We start from the raw sequence: 19568 nt of genomic DNA on the forward strand, positions 1-19568 counted from the left end.
TCCAACATCCAAGTTATTTTAATAATTTGAAATTTTCATCCATCTGCAGGGTTTTATTAAAGCAGTAATTTTTCTTTTTTTTCTTTTGCTCCCTAATTATCTAATTATTATTATTATTATTATTATTATTATTATTATTATTTATTCGATTTGTATGCCGCCCCTCTCCGAAGACTTTTATGATCATTCTTTCTTCAAAAAGCTGCTCCTTCTGCCTTTAGATAACCATAATCCTCTTTATTAATAACATTAGGGGCCATGACTGCGACCAACTGTTTGCATTCTATGTTTGTATTAACAGAGTTGGAAGGGACCTTTCAGGTGATCTAGTCCAAGCCCCTGCCCAAGCAGGAGACCCTACCTCTGCCTCTACCTAGGATCAAACTCGCGACCACCTGATTGTGAGGCAAGAGCTGCACCTCTAGATCACAGCAGCTGCCTTATGCTTCCTCAGAAAGGTACTGCCAATTTCCCCAAAATACACATATAGTTCAAGAAACAAGGGTCTTCTATAAACACCACTTAGGATGATGTACAATATAATTTTTGTGGCAATTCAGTTTCTGACTAGCTCGACCTCCCTGGATTTCCAGACTTAAGTAAAGTCTGCTCCTCAGTCCATCAAGCTTGTAGACAACATATTATCATGCTCTTTGACAAGCATTTTGAAATATTAGGATTCAGTTAAAAATGGTCTCGCAGGCAAAACATTCAGCTATAAGTAAATAACTGACAGAATGAATACAAAAGTAGTGTTTTCCAAGTCACAGGTGTTTTATTAAAGCTACTTTCTATAAATTAAACACCATAAATAATCATCTTGTGGCAACCTGCCTAGAACATGTCCATTAAGTGCCTAATATACCATCTGGAAAATGATCATGTCTAAACATATCCAAGAGAAGTATAAGTATCAGAAAAAGAGCAATATTGGTACTGTTGATTGTATCGCAAAGCATAAAAACATAAGAGATGTCCACTACCGTTTACTTATCATCACATATTTTTTATAAGACATTAATTAATGCTCAGCTATTCACTTTGCTAGAGAATGCACAGTACTATAGGAGATGTAGAAGTGTTTCTAAGTATAGTTGTTGAGAATACATAAAAGAAAACAGCTGCTGCCTTAGTATATTTGAAAGTGCCCAGAGTTATTCAGACAGCCATGCATGTTGAAAAAACCATGCTGGACCAAGAATATTTTTATCAAATCAACTACATAACTTTCAATGCCCATTCTGAATGTTACTATATATAAATGACACTTGTACTTGCTAGATTTTTCAAATCTCACCTTTATTATTTTATAATAATAGGCGGTCAACATACTTAATATTATTTCCGACAATATTCCCCTACAATGGTCCCCTCTGGAACCAACTCCCCCCAGAGATCAGAATTGCCCCCACCCTCCTTGCCTTTCGTAAACTTCTCAAAACCCACCTCTGCCATCAGGCATGGGGGAATTGAAATATCTTCCCCAGGCCTATATAATTTATAGAATAGAATAGAATAATTTTTTATTGGCCAAGTGTGATTGGACACACAAGGAATTTGTCTTGGTGCATATGCTCTCAACGTACATAAAATAAAATATACATTTATCAAGAATCACGTGGTACAAAACTAAATGATTGTCATAGGGGTCAAATAAGCAATGAAGAAGCAATATTAATAAAAATCTTAGGATATGCGCAACAAGTTACAGTCATACAGTCAACATGGGAGGAAATGGGTGATAGGAATGATGAGAAAAACTAGTAGAATAGAAGTGCAGATTTAGTAGAAAGTCTGACAGTGTTGAGGGAATTACAGTGGTACCTCAAGATACGAATCCCTCGTCTTACGAACAACCCGTGATACGAACCCGGGGTTCAGAAAATTTTTGCCTCTTCTTACGAACGTTTTTCGTCTTACGAACGCCAAACCCGAACTTCCGGGTTCGGCATTCCGGAGGCTGCTGGGAAGCCCCGCAGCCCGGCTGTCACCTTTTAAAACAGCCAGGGGCTTCCCAGCAGCCTCCCGAAGCTGAACCCGGAAGTTCGGGTTTGGCGTTCGGCTTCGGGAAGCCACCCGGCTGTTTTAAAAGGTGACAGCCGGGCTGCGGGGCTTCTCGGCGGCGGCGGCGGCGGTAGGTTGGTAAGACGGAAAACGTTCAGGAGGCCGCTTTGGGTTTTTGGCTGTGAGGGAAGGCAGGACGTCCGGCGCTGGGGAAGGGAGTCAGGAAGGTCCTCCTGCTCCCCCCTCAGCGAAAAAAACAAAGACGGTCTGCCACCGCATGACAGGCAGGGCGGAGCAGCATGGCGCAAACGGAGTCTGAAACCGCCAGCGGCTTCATCTTCCCATTGCTCCGCGGGCGGCGGCAGACCGCCTTTGTATTTTTGGCTTGGGGGGGAAGCAGGAGGTGCAGGATGAGGCGGGCGGTGGGCGAGACGTGACCGAGCGGGCCCGGCTCAGACTACGACGGGGCGGCGAGGGTGCGTCTGACTTGGGGCTGGCGGCGCCCGACGCAGCGGGGAACATCAGCGTGGGAGGCAGGAGAGGACCAGGCAACCGGAGCAGCGTCGCCGCTACTCCCGGCTTGGCTTCCCTCGCCGCCGCAGGCAATGTGCGTTGTGATCTTTCGGGCCGGCCAGGCTCAGCAGATAAAGCCGCGCCTCCCGGGCCTTCCGTCACTGAGCCTCGCCGGCCCAGAAAATCGCAGCCCCTGTTGCCTGCGGCGGCGAGGGAGGCCAAGCCGAGAGCAGCATCACCGCGGCTCCTGGCTCGGTTTCCCTCGACGCCGCAGGCAACATGGGCTGCGATTTTCCGGGCCGGCGAGGCTCAGTGACGGAAGGCCCAGGAGGCGCGGCTTGATCCGGGAGGCGCAGCTTGATCCACTGAGCCTGGCCGGCCCGGAAAATCGCAGCCCCTGTTGCCTGCGGCGGCGAGGGAGGCCAAGCCGAGAGCAGCATCACCGCGGCTCCTGGCTCGGTTTCCCTCGACGCCGCAGGCAACACGGGCTGCGATTTTCCGGGCCGGCAAGGCTCAGTGACGGGAGGCGCGGCTTGATCCGGGAGGCGCAGCTTGATCCGCTGAGCCTGGCCGGCCCGGAAAATCGCAGCCCGTGTTGCCTGCGGCAGCGAGGGAGGCCAAGCCGAGAGCAGCATCACCGCAGCTCCTGGCTCAGTTTCCCTCGACGCCGCAGGCAACACGGGCTGTGATTTTCCGGGCCGGCGAGGCTCAGTGACGGAAGGCCCGGGAGGCGCGGCTTGATCCGGGAGGCGCGGCTTGATCCGCTGAGCCTGGCCGGCCCGGAAAATCGCAGCCCGTGTTGCCTGCGGTGGCGAGGGAGGCCAAGCCGAGAGCAGCATCACCGCGGCTCCTGGCTCGGTTTCCCTCGACGCCGCAGGCAACACGGGCTGCGATTTTCCGGGCCGGCAAGGCTCAGTGACGGGAGGCGCGGCTTGATCCGGGAGGCGCGGCTTGATCCGCTGAGCCTGGCCGGCCCGGAAAATCGCAGCCCGTGTTGCCTGCGGCGGCGAGGGAGGCCAAGCCGAGAGCAGCATCACCGCAGCTCCTGGCTCGGTTTCCCTCGACGCCGCAGGCAACACGGGCTGTGATTTTCCGGGCCGGCGAGGCTCAGTGACGGGAGGCGCGGCTTGATCCGGGAGGCGCGGCTTGATCCGCTGAGCCTGGCCGGCCCGGAAAATCGCAGCCCGTGTTGCCTGCGGCGGCGAGGGAAGCCAAGCCGAGAGCAGCATCACCGCAGCTCCTGGCTTGGTTTCCCTCGATGCCGCAGGCAACACGGGCTGCGATTTTCCGGGCCGGCGAGGCTCAGTGACGGAAGGCCCGGGAGGCGCGGCTTGATCCGGGAGGTGCGGCTTGATCCGCTAAGCCTGGCCGGCCCAGAAAATCGCAGCCCCTGTTGCCTGCGGCGGCGAGGGAAACCGAGCCAGGAGCCGCGGTGATGCAGGCAACACGGACTGCGAACTTTCGGGCCGGCCAGGCTCAGCGGATCAAGCCGTGCCTCCAGGGCCAGGCGGCTGCCTTCCGTCACTGAGCCTCGCCATCCCGGAAGATTGCACGTGTGGAAGAGGTCCGTGGGAGAACTGGGGGGACCCCAGCCCACGCCTGCTGCTTGCACTCCCAGAAAGACCCCAGCCCACACCTTCGGGAGCTTCCCAGCCGGGTCCCTTCCACGGGGCAGTGGCCATGCCCCCCCCCAGTTCTCCCGCTGACCCTTTCCACACACGCACACCATCCCCAGCCTCTGCGCCGCCGGTTGGCTGTCATCTTCTAAACAAGCAAGAAGAGGAGGAGGAGCTGGGCGCCGGTGGTGGTGGAGGAAGGCGCCCAGCTCCTCCTCCTCTTCTTGCTTCTTTAGAAGATGACAGCCGGCCGGCGGCGCAGAGAATGTGGCCCGGAGGCTGGGAGGGAGGCGGAATACAGGAGGAGGAGGAGGAGGGAGGCCAGGAGGGAGGGAGGAAATCAGAGAAGACGCACGTACAAACTTCCGCGTTCGGCTTCAGGAGACAGCTGGGAAGCGGCGCAGCTCTTTTAAAAGGTCGCAGCCGGCTGTCACCTTTTAAAACAGCCGCGCGACTTCCCAGCATTCGCCGAAAGCCGTTTTTTTGCGGGGGGTTTTTTGGTTGCATGGATTAATTGACTTTACATTGTTTCCTATGGGAAACAATGTTCCGTCTTACGAACCTTTCGTCTTACGAACCTCCTCCTTGCACCAATTAAGTTCGTATCATGAGGTATTACTGTATTTGTTTAGTGGAGTGATGGTGTTCGGGGAAAAACTGTTCTTGTGTCTAGTACTCTTGGTGTGCAGTGCTCTGTAGCGATGTTTTGAGGGTAGGAGTTGAAACAATTTGTGTCCAGGATGTGAGGGGTCAGTAAATATTTTACCCGCCCTCTTTTTGACTCGTGCAGTATACAGGTCCTCAATAGAAGGCAGATTGGCACCAATTATGTATGGTGTGTTGTGTGCATGTTTTTTAAATTATGGGTTTTTAATTTCGTATTATTAGATTTATATTGTACATTGTTTTTATCACAGTTGTGAGCCACCCCGAGTCTGCAGAGAGAGGCGGCATACAAATTTAAATAATAATAATAATAATAATAATAATAATAACAACAACAACAACAACAACAACAACAAATCTTTAAACTGAGTTAGACTGAGAGCAAATGACCGGCTCAAAGCCACCCAGCTGTCATGAGTAAACAGGATTAGAATTCACAATCTTTTGATTTCTAGGCCCGGACCTTCACTAACACACCAAACTAATTCTCTTTTATTTATACGAAATAAATATATGAATAAACAGCAGTGTGCACTTTAAACAAGTGCTCAATGTGTGTGTGTGTTTATCAGTCTGTTTATGTGTGTGTGCACTATGTTGACAAATTAGAAGCAAAAATTGCGTAGAATTTGATTTACTATGTTACTTTTAGAAAAAAGACATCTTGCATTCTTCACCCTAGAAAACAAACTACGGTAATGCATGCCTTAAGTTTACAACCTACTGGATAATATGGTTCAGAGGCAGATTCAATGAAGGAGAAAGAAAGCGTGTTGTTTTCAAAAAAATATTTCAAACATACCAGTTTTCATTTGAAAAACAGTTTTCAAACATTGTCTAAGCAAACCTTGTAGCAAGAAGCAAGCTAAATTATGTAAGGTTGAACAGAGATTAAATTGGCATACTGATTGCAAGTTAGGGTTAGGGTTAGGGTTAGGGTTAGGGTTAGGGTGACAAACATTTATTTATGTATTTATTTTTCAGAGAATTTATTTGATTGGACTTCTTTCTTTATGATGAACCTCAAAGTCAGATGATAGCAAAGGAATAAGGAGGTTTTTAAAAGTCTCATTGTAAACAACCAGTGCCATCAATAGTTCTAAAGTGATTTTATAAATATTAATACAAACCATAATTTGCTTTTTAAAATAATTCATCTAAAATTGAAATTCAATCTGATTATAAATCAGCAACTGTGGCTGTTTACTGCAGAGGATTTTTGGCTCTTTATTTTTTGCATATATTAATATTTAAAAACAGCATCCTATTGTGGCCTTTCTTGAACAAAACATATCCTTTATTGTCTCATTTATAAAGCCACTTTTGTTTGTGTTCATACACGTGCAAAAAAATGGGCACCGTATCTATCAATGAAATATCTTTAGACTTATAAAATCAAAGAGAAACCAAATCCACATCCTTTTCTCCCAAAGAGATCAAGATGAAAAAGAAAATCCTGCTCAGAAATCTGTCTCCTTCCCTGCCTATACAATCCACCCCCTCAACTATTCAGAAGCCAAAATATGTTCTAAAGGGACAGCCGGTGGTAATGATTTTCCAGTAGCAGTCTTGGCATCACCTCTCTGTCAGGAAAAGCTACAATGGGCTTTCCTATGTGCATATTTTACATTCTGCTGCCCAGATCAGAGTTTTAACTTTTCTATCTTGCTGTCCAACTTTTATATCCTAGAGCAGGATGTCAAACTTAAGGCCTGCAGGCCAGATCCAGCCCATGGGGTATTTAGATCTGGCCCACAGGGCCAGTCTGGAAACAACCAAGGACCGGCCCGTGGTGTCTCTGTCAGAAAAAACAGAGCTCGGGAGGGTTGTGCAAGGCCCTTCTGGCTCCATTTTGGGCTGCAACGACGTTCTGCAGCCCCCTGCCAATGAAAATGGAGCTCAGGAGCCCGTTTTTACTAACAGAACGCTTGCGCCACTACAGGCACACCTGACACAAGCGATGACACACCCACCTTGCCACTTGCACCCAGCTTCCCCCCCCCCCAATGCAGCCCCTCAATGCAGCCCCTCAATGAAGTTTGACACCCCAACCTAGACCACTCTCTTGGATGCAGGAATTTTCACATAAAACAAGTGCAGGCATGTTCCATCTTTCAAGCCCAACAGATCTAGTATCTAGCAATAGATTTCACTGCAGGTCTATAAAGCATCTTTTGGGCTTCTAGCATCTCTATATATCTTTCACTTTCCTAAACATTGAAAAAATAAAATTATTGTTACAGCATTTGGAAACAGGATTTAAAATATCCCAAAGAGTTTAGAGTTGATGTCAGGGTTAAGGTTAGGATTCAATTGAAGAACTGACAAGCTGAAGAAGCTTCTTGGATAAGAAGCGAAACATCTTCAAAGAAAAACCAGAAAGTCCAGTTGCCTCTTGAAAAAGGGGACATGAAATTAGGAAATGAAATGGGCGTAAATAAATAAGCTGTAAACAACAAGGTCCAGCCAAACAGCTAGCATTTATGTTAAGTTCTGATACCAATGTAAATTATTGTATAAAGCATTATGCTTTATTATATAATGTTTCTTGCTTGTATGTTTGTTTATGTTCTTTTTTTTCTGTTTTGAATATAAATAACTAATAAAGATATTTTTAAGAAAAAAATAAATAAAAATAAAAATAAAAATAAAAAGGGGAAAAACCATGACCTGGATGTCTGAGAATCTTCATAGAATTTAAAATAGTTACTTTGCATTTCAAAGTAATTTGTCAACTATTACAGAAGCATAGCTCCATCATGCATTCACAAATACAGCCATCACAGCATGAAGAGCTAGATATGTATTAAAAGCACATCGAAAAGTCCGTAATTAAAATTCATTATTTCAATGATGCCTAAGCAAATGCCTCTCAATATTCAGTCCACCAACCAGCCTCCCCAACAAATAAATATTTCCTAAGAAATAGATTCAAACTGACCTTATTTCATGTTTTTGCAGTAACCAGCTAGATATTGTGGAAGTTATTTCTTTTATAGATTCTCTGATATATGTATTTTAGTATATTGCAAATTTGGATTATATGGTTTTTAGTGTGTAAAATCTTAAAAGTTTTTAGTTTAAACAATCTGAATAAAATAAGATGCCAATTATTAACCAGATGAATTATAACTACAGCAATAGCAATAGCACTTAGACTTATGATGCATTTAGAAAGTATTCAGACCACTTTTGTCAATTTGCTTATGCTGCAGCCTGATTCTACAGTTGTTGAAATTCAATTTTTTTTCTCATGAATCTACACTTAGTACTCCATAATGACAAAGTGAAAACAGAATTTTAGAAATATTTGTAAATTTATTAAAAAGGGAAAACTGAAATATCACATTGGCATAAGTATTCAGATCCTTCACTTAGTACAGCGGTACCTCTACTTACGAACTTAATTCATTCCGTGACCAGGTTCCTAAGAAGAAAAGTGTGTAAGATGAAGCAATTTTCCCCATATGAATCAATGTAAAAGCAAATAATGCATGCAATTGGGGAAACCACAGGTAGAGTGGAGGCCCTGTTTCCTCCCAGGAGATTCCTAGAGACCCCACAGAGGCTTCTCCCTGACTTTTCCATCCCTGTTTCCCCCAGGAGATTCCCATGGAGGCTTCTCCCTGCCTTTTCTGGTTACAGTTTCAGAGTCTCGGGTTCTTAAATAGAAAAGGTTCTTGAGAAGGGCAAAAAAATCTTGAACGCCCAATTCTTATCTAGAAAAGTTTGTAAGTAGAGGCGTTCTTAGGTAGAGGTACCCCTGTATTTTATTGTAGCACCTTTGGCAGCAATTACAGCCTTGAGTCCTTTTGGGTATGACATGACAAGCTTTGCACACTGGATTGGATCTGCCATTCTTCCAAATCCTCTCAAGCTCAGTCTGGTTGGGTGGCATTGACACCCATTTTCAGGTCCCTCCAGAGATGTTCAAAAGGGTTATGACAGGGTTCTGACTGGGCCCTCCAAGACATTCATAGAGTTGTCTCTAAGCCACTCTTCTGTTGTATTGACTGTGTGCTTAGAATCATTGTCATGTTGGAAAATGAACAGAACCTCAGCTCAGTCTGAGGTCTTGAGAGTTCTGGAACAGGCTTTCATTGAGGATACCCCTGTACTTTACTTCATTCAGCTTTCCCTTAAGCCTGACTAGTCCCAGTCCCTACTGTTTAAAAAAACACCCTCACAGCATGATGCTGCCACCACCATACTTCACTATTGGGTTGGTATTGGGCAGGTGATGAATGGTGCCTGGTTTCCTTCAGATAAAACATTTAGAATTGAGGTCAATCTTGGTTTCATCAGACCAGATAATCTTGTTCCTTACAGTCTGAGAGTCCTTCAGATACTTAGTAAACTCTAATTTGCCTTGTACATTGAGGAAAAGTTTCCGTCTAGTCATTCTGCCATAAAGCCCAGAATAATGGAGGGCTGCAGTGATAGTTGTCCTTCTGGAACTCTGTCCCATCCTCCATACAGGATCTATGGGGCTCAGTCAGAATGACTATCAAGTTCTTGGTCACCTTCTCCCCCAATTACTCAGTTTTGACCAGGCTATCTCTTGGAAGAGTCTTGGTTGTGCCAAATGTTTTCATTTGAGAATTATTCAAAAAAATTATTGTGGACTTCCCCCATATTTGTGCTTTACAATAATCCTGTCTCTGATGAAGTCAGTTCCTTTGACCTCATGGCTTTGCTCTGGCAATACAGTAAGCATTGTCAGCAGTGTGCCTTTCCAAATCATGCCCAATCAATTTAATTTACCAGAGGGCGACTCCAGTCAAGGTGTAGAAACCTGTCAGCAACAGTCAAGAGAAATGGGAAGCACCAGACCTAAATTTCATGTGTTGTTGCAAATAGACTAAACACTTGTGCCAATGTGATATTTCATTTTTTTCATGTTAATAAATTTATAGATATTTCTAAAATTCTGTTTGCACTTTGTCATTATAGGATTCTAAGTGTAGATTAATGAGGTAAAAAATAAACTTCAACAACTACAACAACTAAAGAATCAGGCTGCAGCATAACAAAACTGACAAAAGTGAAGAGGATCTAAATACTTTCTGAATGCACTGCTTCATAGTCAATCTGAATCCTCATTTTACCGATCACAGAAAGATGGAATGCTGAGTCAATCTTGAGCTAGTCAGAATCAAACTGCTGACAACCAGCAGAATTTGTCTGCAATATTTCATTCTAACCACGATTCTTTGCTATGAGAGCTCTAAAGACCATGCAAGAATTCAGTTTTCATAAACACACAAATAATTCAAGTTCAAATAATACTGCCAATCATATAACTGCATCCACATAGGAAGCACTAATCTTCCAAGAATTAAGACATCTTTTCCCCATTAACTAATCTTTTCAATTTATGTTCTGTCTATTTAATACTGGTAAGAGTTTTGCAAACCAAATTTCACAAGACCACTCACAGAATATAAATACCAACCATTCTAAGGAAATGTATATAACTATCTCTACAGAATCAACATATGGTTATAATTAAATCATTTGTTATGAAAGTACATATATGCAGCTTTGGTTGCCTAGTTTTTGGGCCAAATCATATTTAATCAGCCAAGCAATGGTATAATTTTTCTTAAAATAAATATGTCAATTCTGGAAACAATGTCTGACTTTTCCCTCATTTGATTGCTTTTACTATATACTATTCATAGCCTTCTTTCAGAGCAAGTCCAAAAACATTCATAATAATATGTACTTTAGGTTACTTACGATTGGTGAACACTACAGTTGTAAAATACAAAATCCACAGATGCAAACTTTTTCCCTGTTTCTTTGGACTTAAGATATAGCTTTACCACTCGTTTATCACCTAAAAAGAAAACGAAGCAAGCATAAAGATCAGAAGTCAATAAATCAGAGGAAAATATTAAAATACAGTGATACCTTGTCTTATGAACTTAATTGGTTCTGGGACGAAGTTTGTAAGGTGAAAAGTTCGTAAAACGAAACATTGTTTCCCATAAGAATCAATGTAAAAGCAAATAATGTGTGCAAACCCATTAGGAAAATCCAAACTTTAAGGCTTAAAAAAAAAGCGATGTGGGGACAAAGTGAAGGCTAACGGGACAGCGAGGAGAAGCGAGGAATGGAGGTCCTAACGAAGACTAATGCTGCCCCAAATCTCTCCCCAAATCGCCCCTTCAAAACCTTCCTATCTTACCCCAACTCCAAAAATCCAAAAGTCCCCACTCCAAAAGCTTCCTATCTTGCCCCAAATTGCTCCAAAAATCACCACTCCAAAAACTTCCTATCTTGCCCCAAATTGCACCAAAAATCGCCACTCCAAAAGCTTCCTATCTTGCCCCAAATTGCTCCCAAAATCGCCCCTCCAGCCACTTCCTATGCCACACAAATCGAGGTCCTAACGAAGGCAAATGGAGTAAAGAAAGGCAGAAAGGAGAAACAAGGCATTTTGAAAGGAGAGGTGAGTTTGGAAGACTTTGGAAGTGATATGGGGTGGCTTAGGAAGCTTTTGGGGGAGCGATTTTGGGGGCAATTTGGGGCGGTGTATAAAGAAATATAAAGAAATCAACAAATTGGTGATTGCATGGACGTCTGTGAAAATAAAGACTTTTAATTTGACCAGATTGGAATAAATAGTTCTGACTGGATTAAGAAATAATCTCAGTGAATATCAAGAACATGAGAAAACATCAATCATGGAAGAAAATGATCCAGACAAACCACTTTTCTACTTTCTAGATAGCTTTAATGATTAAGAGAGAACGTAATCTTGCTTAGTGCAAAACTAAAAAAAGCAAGTAGAAGACTGATAATAGATTTTTAACTGCCTACTGCAGAATTTATATTTGTCATTCTCCACCTTAAATACCTCTCTAGATCTAATCTGGAAACCTTCTGAGGATGTAATTGGCAAAAGTGTTGAACTTTTAAAAAATGGGGCACCAAATATACCTCAAAGAAAAATTAGCCTCAGTAAATCACTGGTTTGATCTCAAGCTACTCTATCCAAGTCACTCTATCCAATGACAACTGACTTTTCTTGTCCCCCAATTAATATGCATATCAAATTGTCCTTTTTTTCTCTATTTACATGTTTATTTATTTTATTTATTTATTATATTTGCATGCCACCCCTCTCTGTGTTACCTCTCCCCTCAACCCAATATGTCATATCTTAAGGGATTTTGATTTCTCTGTAACAAAAACAACCCAAGCATCTGAGGTCAGAATAGATTATCTATCTATCTATCTATCTATCTATCTATCTATCTATCTATCTATCTATCTATCTATCTATCTATCAGATTTGTATGCCGCCCCTCTCTGCAGACTACCACCCTAACAGAAGACTAAATTATCTGTCTTCCATATAGGGACAGAAACAACAATTGTATTTTTAGAAAATGCTTATTATTATCTAGAGCAGGGGTGGTCAAAGTTGGGTCAACTTCAACTCCCAGAATTCCTGAGCCAATCATGCTAGCTCAGGAATTCTGGGAGTCCACATTCTATAACATGTGGACTCCCAGAATTCCTGAGCTAGTATGATTGGCTCAGGAATTCTGGGAGTTGAAGTCCACAAGTCATAGAAGAGCCAACTTTAACTACCCCTGATCTAGAGCAATCCTTCCCAAACTTGGCAGCTTGAAAATATATGGATTTCATCTCTCAGAATTCCCCAGCCAGCATTGGTGAGTTCAACTAGGTCAGTGATGACGAACCTATGGCATGGGTGCCACAGGTGGCATGCAGAGCCATATCTGCTGGCACGCGATCTGTTGCCCTAGCTCAGTTCCAACATGCATGTGTGTGCCAACCAGCTGATTTTTAGCTCAGACAGAGGCTCTGGGAGGCTGTTTTTGCTTCCAGAGAGTCTCCAGTGGGGATGGGGGAGGGCATTTTTACCCTGCAGGGAAGCCTTTGGAGCCTGGGGAGGGTAAAACATGACCCTATATGACCCAACAGAAGTTGGGAAACAGGCCATTTCTGTCCTCCAGAGGGCCTCCAGGGGGCAAGAGAAACTGTTTTTACCCTCCCCAGGATTGAATTATGGGTGGGGGCACTCACACATGTGCGATAGTGCACACCCATGCTCTTTCGCCACCTGACGGAAAAAAGGTTTGCCATCACTAAACTAGGTGTTGAAGTATACATATCTTCACATTGCCAAAATTGAACAATTCTGACCCACAGGAGAAGGATTTTGTATTGGAATAAAAATATTACCAGAAGTATAGAATCGTAACAATAAACTACATAGACTGGCTCAGTTTTTTGTATTACTTAAATATTTGTTGAAAAATTCAGTTCCCTAAGTACACTCAGTTTATTCTATATTTAACTGCTGCAGGATGATGAGACAATATTAACTCACCTTGTCCTCTGGTAATAGGTATCACATCTTTTGTAGACGGAGAACTACAGTAGATTCTGCCATCTTCAATGCGGCTTTCAGATTCAGTGAAATCTTCAAAAGAACAATTCACACCAGCCAGGAGATCAGGTACATTCCAGGCTTGCAAAACCAGCTGACAGGAGGGAAATAAAACACCTGTTCAGTGTTTTTTTAAGGGGTGTTTTTTTTAAAGGGGTCTATAACAAAATCTGCATACTTCACCATCTTAAAAAAATATACTGACATTTAAATTTAAATTCCACACTTTTAAGGAATTTAAACTAAAATGACTTACTGGGACTTCTGACATGGTGACTGATATATTCTTAGGCTGAACAATAAGTTGAACACATTGGTGCAGATTTGAGGCAAAACGCTGGCGTTCATCAGCTCGATCACAACGCTCCTTCCGAGAACAGCTGTGAAAAAGCAAAAAACAATGTCTATAAGACTGTGGTAATCTTTAGCCACAACTAATAATGTTCTCATTATGTTGTTTTATTGATGATTCATGACCAATCTTATCTTCATCTGCTAGTTCATTTTGGTTTTATTTAAATTCTAGTCCCCCTTTCATAACTGCTTTTTTTCAGTTACAATTGAAATGGCATAAAAGTTGAACAAATAAACGAGAAAGCCTTTGATGCAATTGCTATATTACACAAATAATAAAAGGGACCATAATATTATCAATTAAAAACATGCTTCACAATACATACTGAAACTTCACAATACTCAAATACTCACAAAAATATTTCTTTAGTAATTCTACTCTATTTTTGTAAATGGGTTAGATTAGATTAGATTATAACATTACAATACATTATAGTAATAGCATTTGTTGTGGTTAGCTCTGGCCCAGCTCCTGCCCTGTGGATGTGGGGGAGACATCCACATGCTGCAGGCCTGTTCTGCCCCCCCAGGTGGAATCTGATGATGAAGGCTCCTCTGACCAAGAAGACATGAGTGAAGGGGAGGAGGAGAGTATGGCAGTCAGCTCAGAAGATCAATTATCTAGCTCCTCCTTGGATTCAGAACAAGAGTTAATAATACAGCCACGCATGCGGAGAGCGATGCATAGGCAACAACAACTGAGAGATTATTATAAAAAAAAATGAGGCCACCTGTGGTTGGGTGGGGCTGTGGTAATTAGTGAGGCTGCTATAAATAGCAGCCTGTGGGTTTGGCCATTGTGGAGGATTATCTGATCGTTGTGTTTCATGACTGCTTTACTGACTTTGACTTTTTATGTGCTAATTTTTCCCCGCTTTGAAACTAAACCAGAGCAAAGTGTGTTTCACTTTGTGAAAGAAGGACTGTGAATTACCTCACAGCTGCACGCTAACTGATATCAAAGAACTGATAAGGGACTTGTATAAATTACCAGTTTGTTTGGAGACGAGTGCTCTTTGCTATACCAAAAGAGGGCTTAGTTTAAGTGAATTTTCATTATAAAGAACATTGTTTTGCATTTTCAAACATGTGTGTGTCTGAAATTTGTACCTGTGAATTTTTGGGAGGATTCTACCAGAGAGCCCGGCAGAACAGCATTTAGAGTTATATATAGCTTCACAGTGTTTTAAAAGAAAGGTGGGCTTTATGTATCATTTTACCAACATTAAAATTAATCTTAGTGAGAAAGGAGTAAAGGAAACATTTTACAAACATAGGTCTATCTTCTTAGACAAAGCTTTAATGATAATATAGAAATTTGCTCCTAGAAGGTTATTAACATTTATATTTTTGCCTCAATAAAATCTGAATTTCGAAAGCAAGCTTTATTCTTCTGTTATGGTTTGCTTGCTATATTAAATTTTAAACTTTCTTTCTGAAAATTAGCCCTTTAAACAAGGAACCGAATATGTTATTACTCCTTAAAGCTAAATCTCCATCTTTATGATAGGATCTTAATTTCATCTGCAATTGTGCATGGATTATTAATGACCTAACACAATAATCTAACAAATACTTACCATGCTGAACAGCTTCTTAATATTCAATGTTTGTATAAATGCTTGCTAGTGTGTTTCACGTGGTTTTCCACTTGATCTTTACAAAACCACTACATGGTAAGTCACAGAATAGGAACGAGTCTCAAAGTTATCCTCTGTTACTCTTTGGTACTCAACGTTACCACTTTTACATGACCTGCCTCCATAGAATTCTGATGATCTGGGGGCAGGATAAGGTGCTGCACAGAGAAGTCATCTCTGGAGCAGGCTGCCATCAATTCACACCCTGCTGATGAAAGCCCAGACACACTGGGCGGGCCATGTTGCAAGGATGCCAAACCATCGCGTCCCTAAACAGCTCCTCTATGCTGAGCTGTCTAAAGGAAAGTGATCACACAGGGGACAAAGGAAGCAATACAAAGATACACTGAAAGCCTCCTGCACATCTCTTGATATCAACGCCACCTCCTGGGCAACCCTGGCATAAGATAGACCAACATGGTGCATGCTGATCCACCAAGGCCACCAGAAACCTGAGAAGAACAATCATAGCAGAAGAGAAGCAAGCACTCCACAAAGCCAGAGCTGCAAATGCTGCAACAATGGTGCCACACAGGTCTGCGTGACATGTGGTAGAACATTTCGTGCCCATATAGGCCTTACCAAACACCTGCAGACACATCGTGGACATGTCAAGATCCTCTTTGAACATGATGGACAAACATAATCACATGATAAGTCATGGAATAGGAAAGAGTCTCGATGTGTATTTCATTTAATATGACCATATCCTTTAGAACTGTATTAGCTTATCAGATCTTTTTAAAAAAAAAAAATTAAAGAAGAAAAGACAATCCATTCCATTCTCAAAACATATTGGTTATCTAAAAGGTAATGTCATATTCCTAAAGTTACAAAATGCCTCATAATTTGAACTACGGGTATTTGATCTGGATACTACAAACAACCACTCCTTCATCTCTGTAACAGTTCTTCAAATATGCAAAAGTGAATACCATGACACCCTGAATCAAGTCTTCTTGGAATAAGCATATTCAATGCTTACAATCTTACAAGATATTTGTCACCATCCTCCCGACATATTGTAATGTTCTTCTTAAAGTATGACAGTCAAAACAGGGGTTTTTTTCACTACAAGTAAAAGGAGTCAACAGTAAGAGTAATTTATCAATTAATTTCTTACCTAGCAGGTAAGAATAAGAAAGAGTAATATTGAAACTCGTTCTTACTTTTCATGTAGTGGTTTTGTAAAGATCAGCACGTTCATGGCAGAGTCAAAATTCAAGCTGGGAATTTTGTGATTCAGTTCTCAATATCTGAATGACACTGATGGTGCAACTTTATACTTGGTATTTGTATGTCTGAATTAGATCCTTTTAAAAATTTCTGTAGGGCTCTTCCTTTAATATCCTACCCTAATCAATTCCATGCTCTTCCCATCTCATGTATTGTGGTTTTAATGTAGCTGGAGTCCTGCTTCAATTTCCTTTGAGCCTAACAGTTCATCATACTCATCTATGCTCTCGATTAAGCAACTCCAAGCAATTTTAAATAAGCAGCTGCAAATATTCCATCTATTTCATCAAAGGCAGCCACTCCGCTGCCCCCGTAGCACTGTTCTATCCAGGTATTCTGCCTCCATTAATAAGTTTAAATGGGTTTCTTTAACTTCTCCTCCCTGCATTTGTGATAACATTATTTCATTATAGAAAGCATTTAATTAAGCAGAGGGCAATACAGTATAAGCAGATACACATGCACCTTTCAAAGTCTTGGTAATCTCAATGATTTATCTCCTAGCAAGTACCAGCATGACACTGCACAATGGAGTTTCTGAGCCACTACAACATTCCACCTATATCCTTGGGATGCTGCAGGGAAAGAGATGTCTTTGAATTTTAATTAAAATGCTCCACATGGCTAAACAGTCAGGACTCTGTAGCTTCTAACAACTTTTCCCCCTCAAGCCCAAAGAAAATCACCCCTTTAATGTCTTTCAATTTTTGTTTTGCCCCTTCTCTTTTATGCTTTCATTAGTAACCCTATATTTGAGAGGCCCAGTTACTGAGTTAAAGACACTGAATTGTAAATTAGTTTTGATCCATAGCAGCAGATGCACAAGGTCTTCAAAGAAAACCAGACTAATGAGTTCTAAAAGATAATGTCTTCTTCATACTGTTACACTGCAGCTAACACAGGGCTAGAGTTGTTTCTCAAGAGTATTTCTCTGTCGCCAAAAGTATGTATGTATGTATGTATGTATGTATGTATGTATGTATGTATGTATATATGTATGTATTCATTCATTCATTCATTCATTTATTAGATTTGTATGCCACCCCTCTCCACAGACTCGGGGCGGCTCACAACAATGATAAAACAATATACAGTGATCCCTCGATTTTCGCAGCTTTAAACTTCGCGAAACGCTATACCACGGTTTTTCAAAAAATATTAATTAAAAAATACTCCACGGTTTTTTTGCTATACCACGGTTTTTCCCACCCGATGACGTCATACGTCATCACCAAGAGTCACTTCTCTGTCTCTTTCTCTTTCTTTCCTGTCATTCTCTGCTTCAATCATTTTCTCATTTCTCTTTTTTTCTCCCCTTTTTTCTATCATTTCTCTCTCTCTTCCTTCCACTCTTCTCTCTCTCTCTTTCTTCCTCTCTCTCACTCCCTTCCTTTCTCATCTTTCTTTCTCTCTCTCTCTAACTTGCTTCTTCCTCTCTCACACTCTCTTCCTCCCTCTCTCATCTCTTTCTTTCCTTCTCTCTCTTTCTCTATCTCTCCCCCTCTTGCTCTCGAGCAGCGAGCGAGCGGTCGGGCGAACGGCGGGCGACGGTGAGCAGCCGGGCGAGCAGTGAGCGAGCAGCCGGGCAAGCGGCGGGCGAACGGCCGGGCGAACGACGGGTGGCCGGGTGAACGGCGGGCGGGTGGGCGGCAAATGGCGGGCGGGCGGGTGCTGGGGGCGGGGGCAGCCAACATTCAAAGCAATCTTTGTTGGCTTCCGCACTTTCGTCGCTCCCTGCCCTAATTTCAAGCCCGGGTCCTTGTGCTGCCTTGAAAAAGGGTGCGTGGGGGTAGTTTTTGGCTGTCCATAGCCAAAAATGGTGTTTTTACTTCCGCGCCGCTATATCGCGGAAAATCAATTTTCGCGGGAGGTCTTGGAACGTAACCCCCGCGCAAATCGAGGGATCACTGTACATAGAACAAATCTAATACAGTATTTAAAATCTAAAAACCCATTATTTAAAAGAACATACATCACAAGCATACCATACATAAAACTATATAGGCCTGGGGGGAAATGTCTCAATTCGGATTGTTCTTGGATTGTGCATGTCAATGCTGCACCAGTTCGAGCCAATTTCAAAAGTTAATAATCTTAACTTTTCCAATACGACAAACAAGAAGCATTTGATGCACCAACCATTTGGAAACATTTGTTAGCTACAAGAACTGACATTTCATGCTGAGCAATCAAATTGCATTCATCAGTGTTAAGAAAATTTCTTTAAACTGTAGACTAAAATAAAATAATTTCAAACAGGAAGAACTAAATATGCTACACTAATGCTATTACCTCCACCACCCATCCATTTTCCATTAGTCCAAGTAATTCAATATCTAAAGTCATTACATATGCATAGAGAGGTGGTGTGCATGTATCAATATTAACATGCTGAACACCCTCTCTAAATAAATAAATCATGGACAACTGGTCTCAGGGCAGCAAACTATTTTGGGGAATGCATAATCCATGTCAATCTATGCTGGAATGAGGGTGACTCCTGCTGTGTTTCAAGATAGGAAGTAGCAAATTTAGTACTCAGCCACCCACACATCAGACATTCAAAAGCTGCCGATGCACTAGACAACTGGCAACTCAGAGCTGGCTGCCATCAATCAGCTTTACAGCATAAAGCATTTACCACAGAGGCAAGAGGAGACTAAGTATACATACCAGACATCGAGGTTTACTTCTCTCAGCTTGAAATAAACAGGTGAAGCCTAAGAGCAATTCTTTGCTCTATTCCCCCACTGCGCTAGTTCCACATTCATGCAAATTAGCAAGATGAGGGATTCCTGACAACCACAATGGACCACATTTTTAAAAAATCTCTACGAAAATTTGCTGAGGTGTCCTACCATAGGAGATTCAAGGTTGAATCTACATGACAGGCCAACTCACTCAAGCAAAACAAGTAATTTCCCCAACATTACAAAAAGAAGTGATAATGCCATCCTTATCCTTATCAGAGTTATAATATTTTTATGAGTATGCGCAGCACTTCAATCTTATTATTGCAATCTTATAAACAACTCCATAAACTCAGTATTATATAAATGTGTGTGGGGGGGGTAGTGCTGCACTAAGAATTAGCATTTTCTTTAACTG

At 42.2% G+C, this 19568-nt stretch overlaps 1 protein-coding gene and 1 long non-coding RNA gene across 8 annotated transcripts in view; one reads left to right on the forward strand and one right to left on the reverse strand.

Annotated features, from left to right (window-relative positions):
* The window catches only part of PLXNA1 (plexin A1), a 471845-nt gene that overhangs the window by 187454 nt on the left and 264823 nt on the right, over nt 1–19568 (reverse strand). For all 7 annotated transcript variants that reach the window (XM_070738367.1, XM_070738366.1, XM_070738363.1 and 4 more), the window contains exons 6-8: nt 13487–13610; nt 13171–13324; nt 10542–10641 (exon numbers count right to left, since the gene is read on the reverse strand). In XM_070738367.1, the coding sequence (XP_070594468.1) occupies nt 10542–10641; nt 13171–13324; nt 13487–13610 (378 nt within the window). The remainder of the gene's footprint in view (nt 1–10541; nt 10642–13170; nt 13325–13486; nt 13611–19568) is intronic.
* LOC139160471 (uncharacterized) overlaps nt 1–19568 on the forward strand; it is a 41525-nt gene that overhangs the window by 7595 nt on the left and 14362 nt on the right. The window contains exon 2 of the long non-coding RNA XR_011557949.1: nt 13189–13299. This is a non-coding gene — a long non-coding RNA (uncharacterized lncRNA). The remainder of the gene's footprint in view (nt 1–13188; nt 13300–19568) is intronic.

Source organism: Erythrolamprus reginae, chromosome 2 (assembly GCF_031021105.1).
Source record: "Erythrolamprus reginae isolate rEryReg1 chromosome 2, rEryReg1.hap1, whole genome shotgun sequence".
NCBI classification, from domain to species: Eukaryota; Metazoa; Chordata; class Lepidosauria; order Squamata; family Dipsadidae; genus Erythrolamprus; species Erythrolamprus reginae.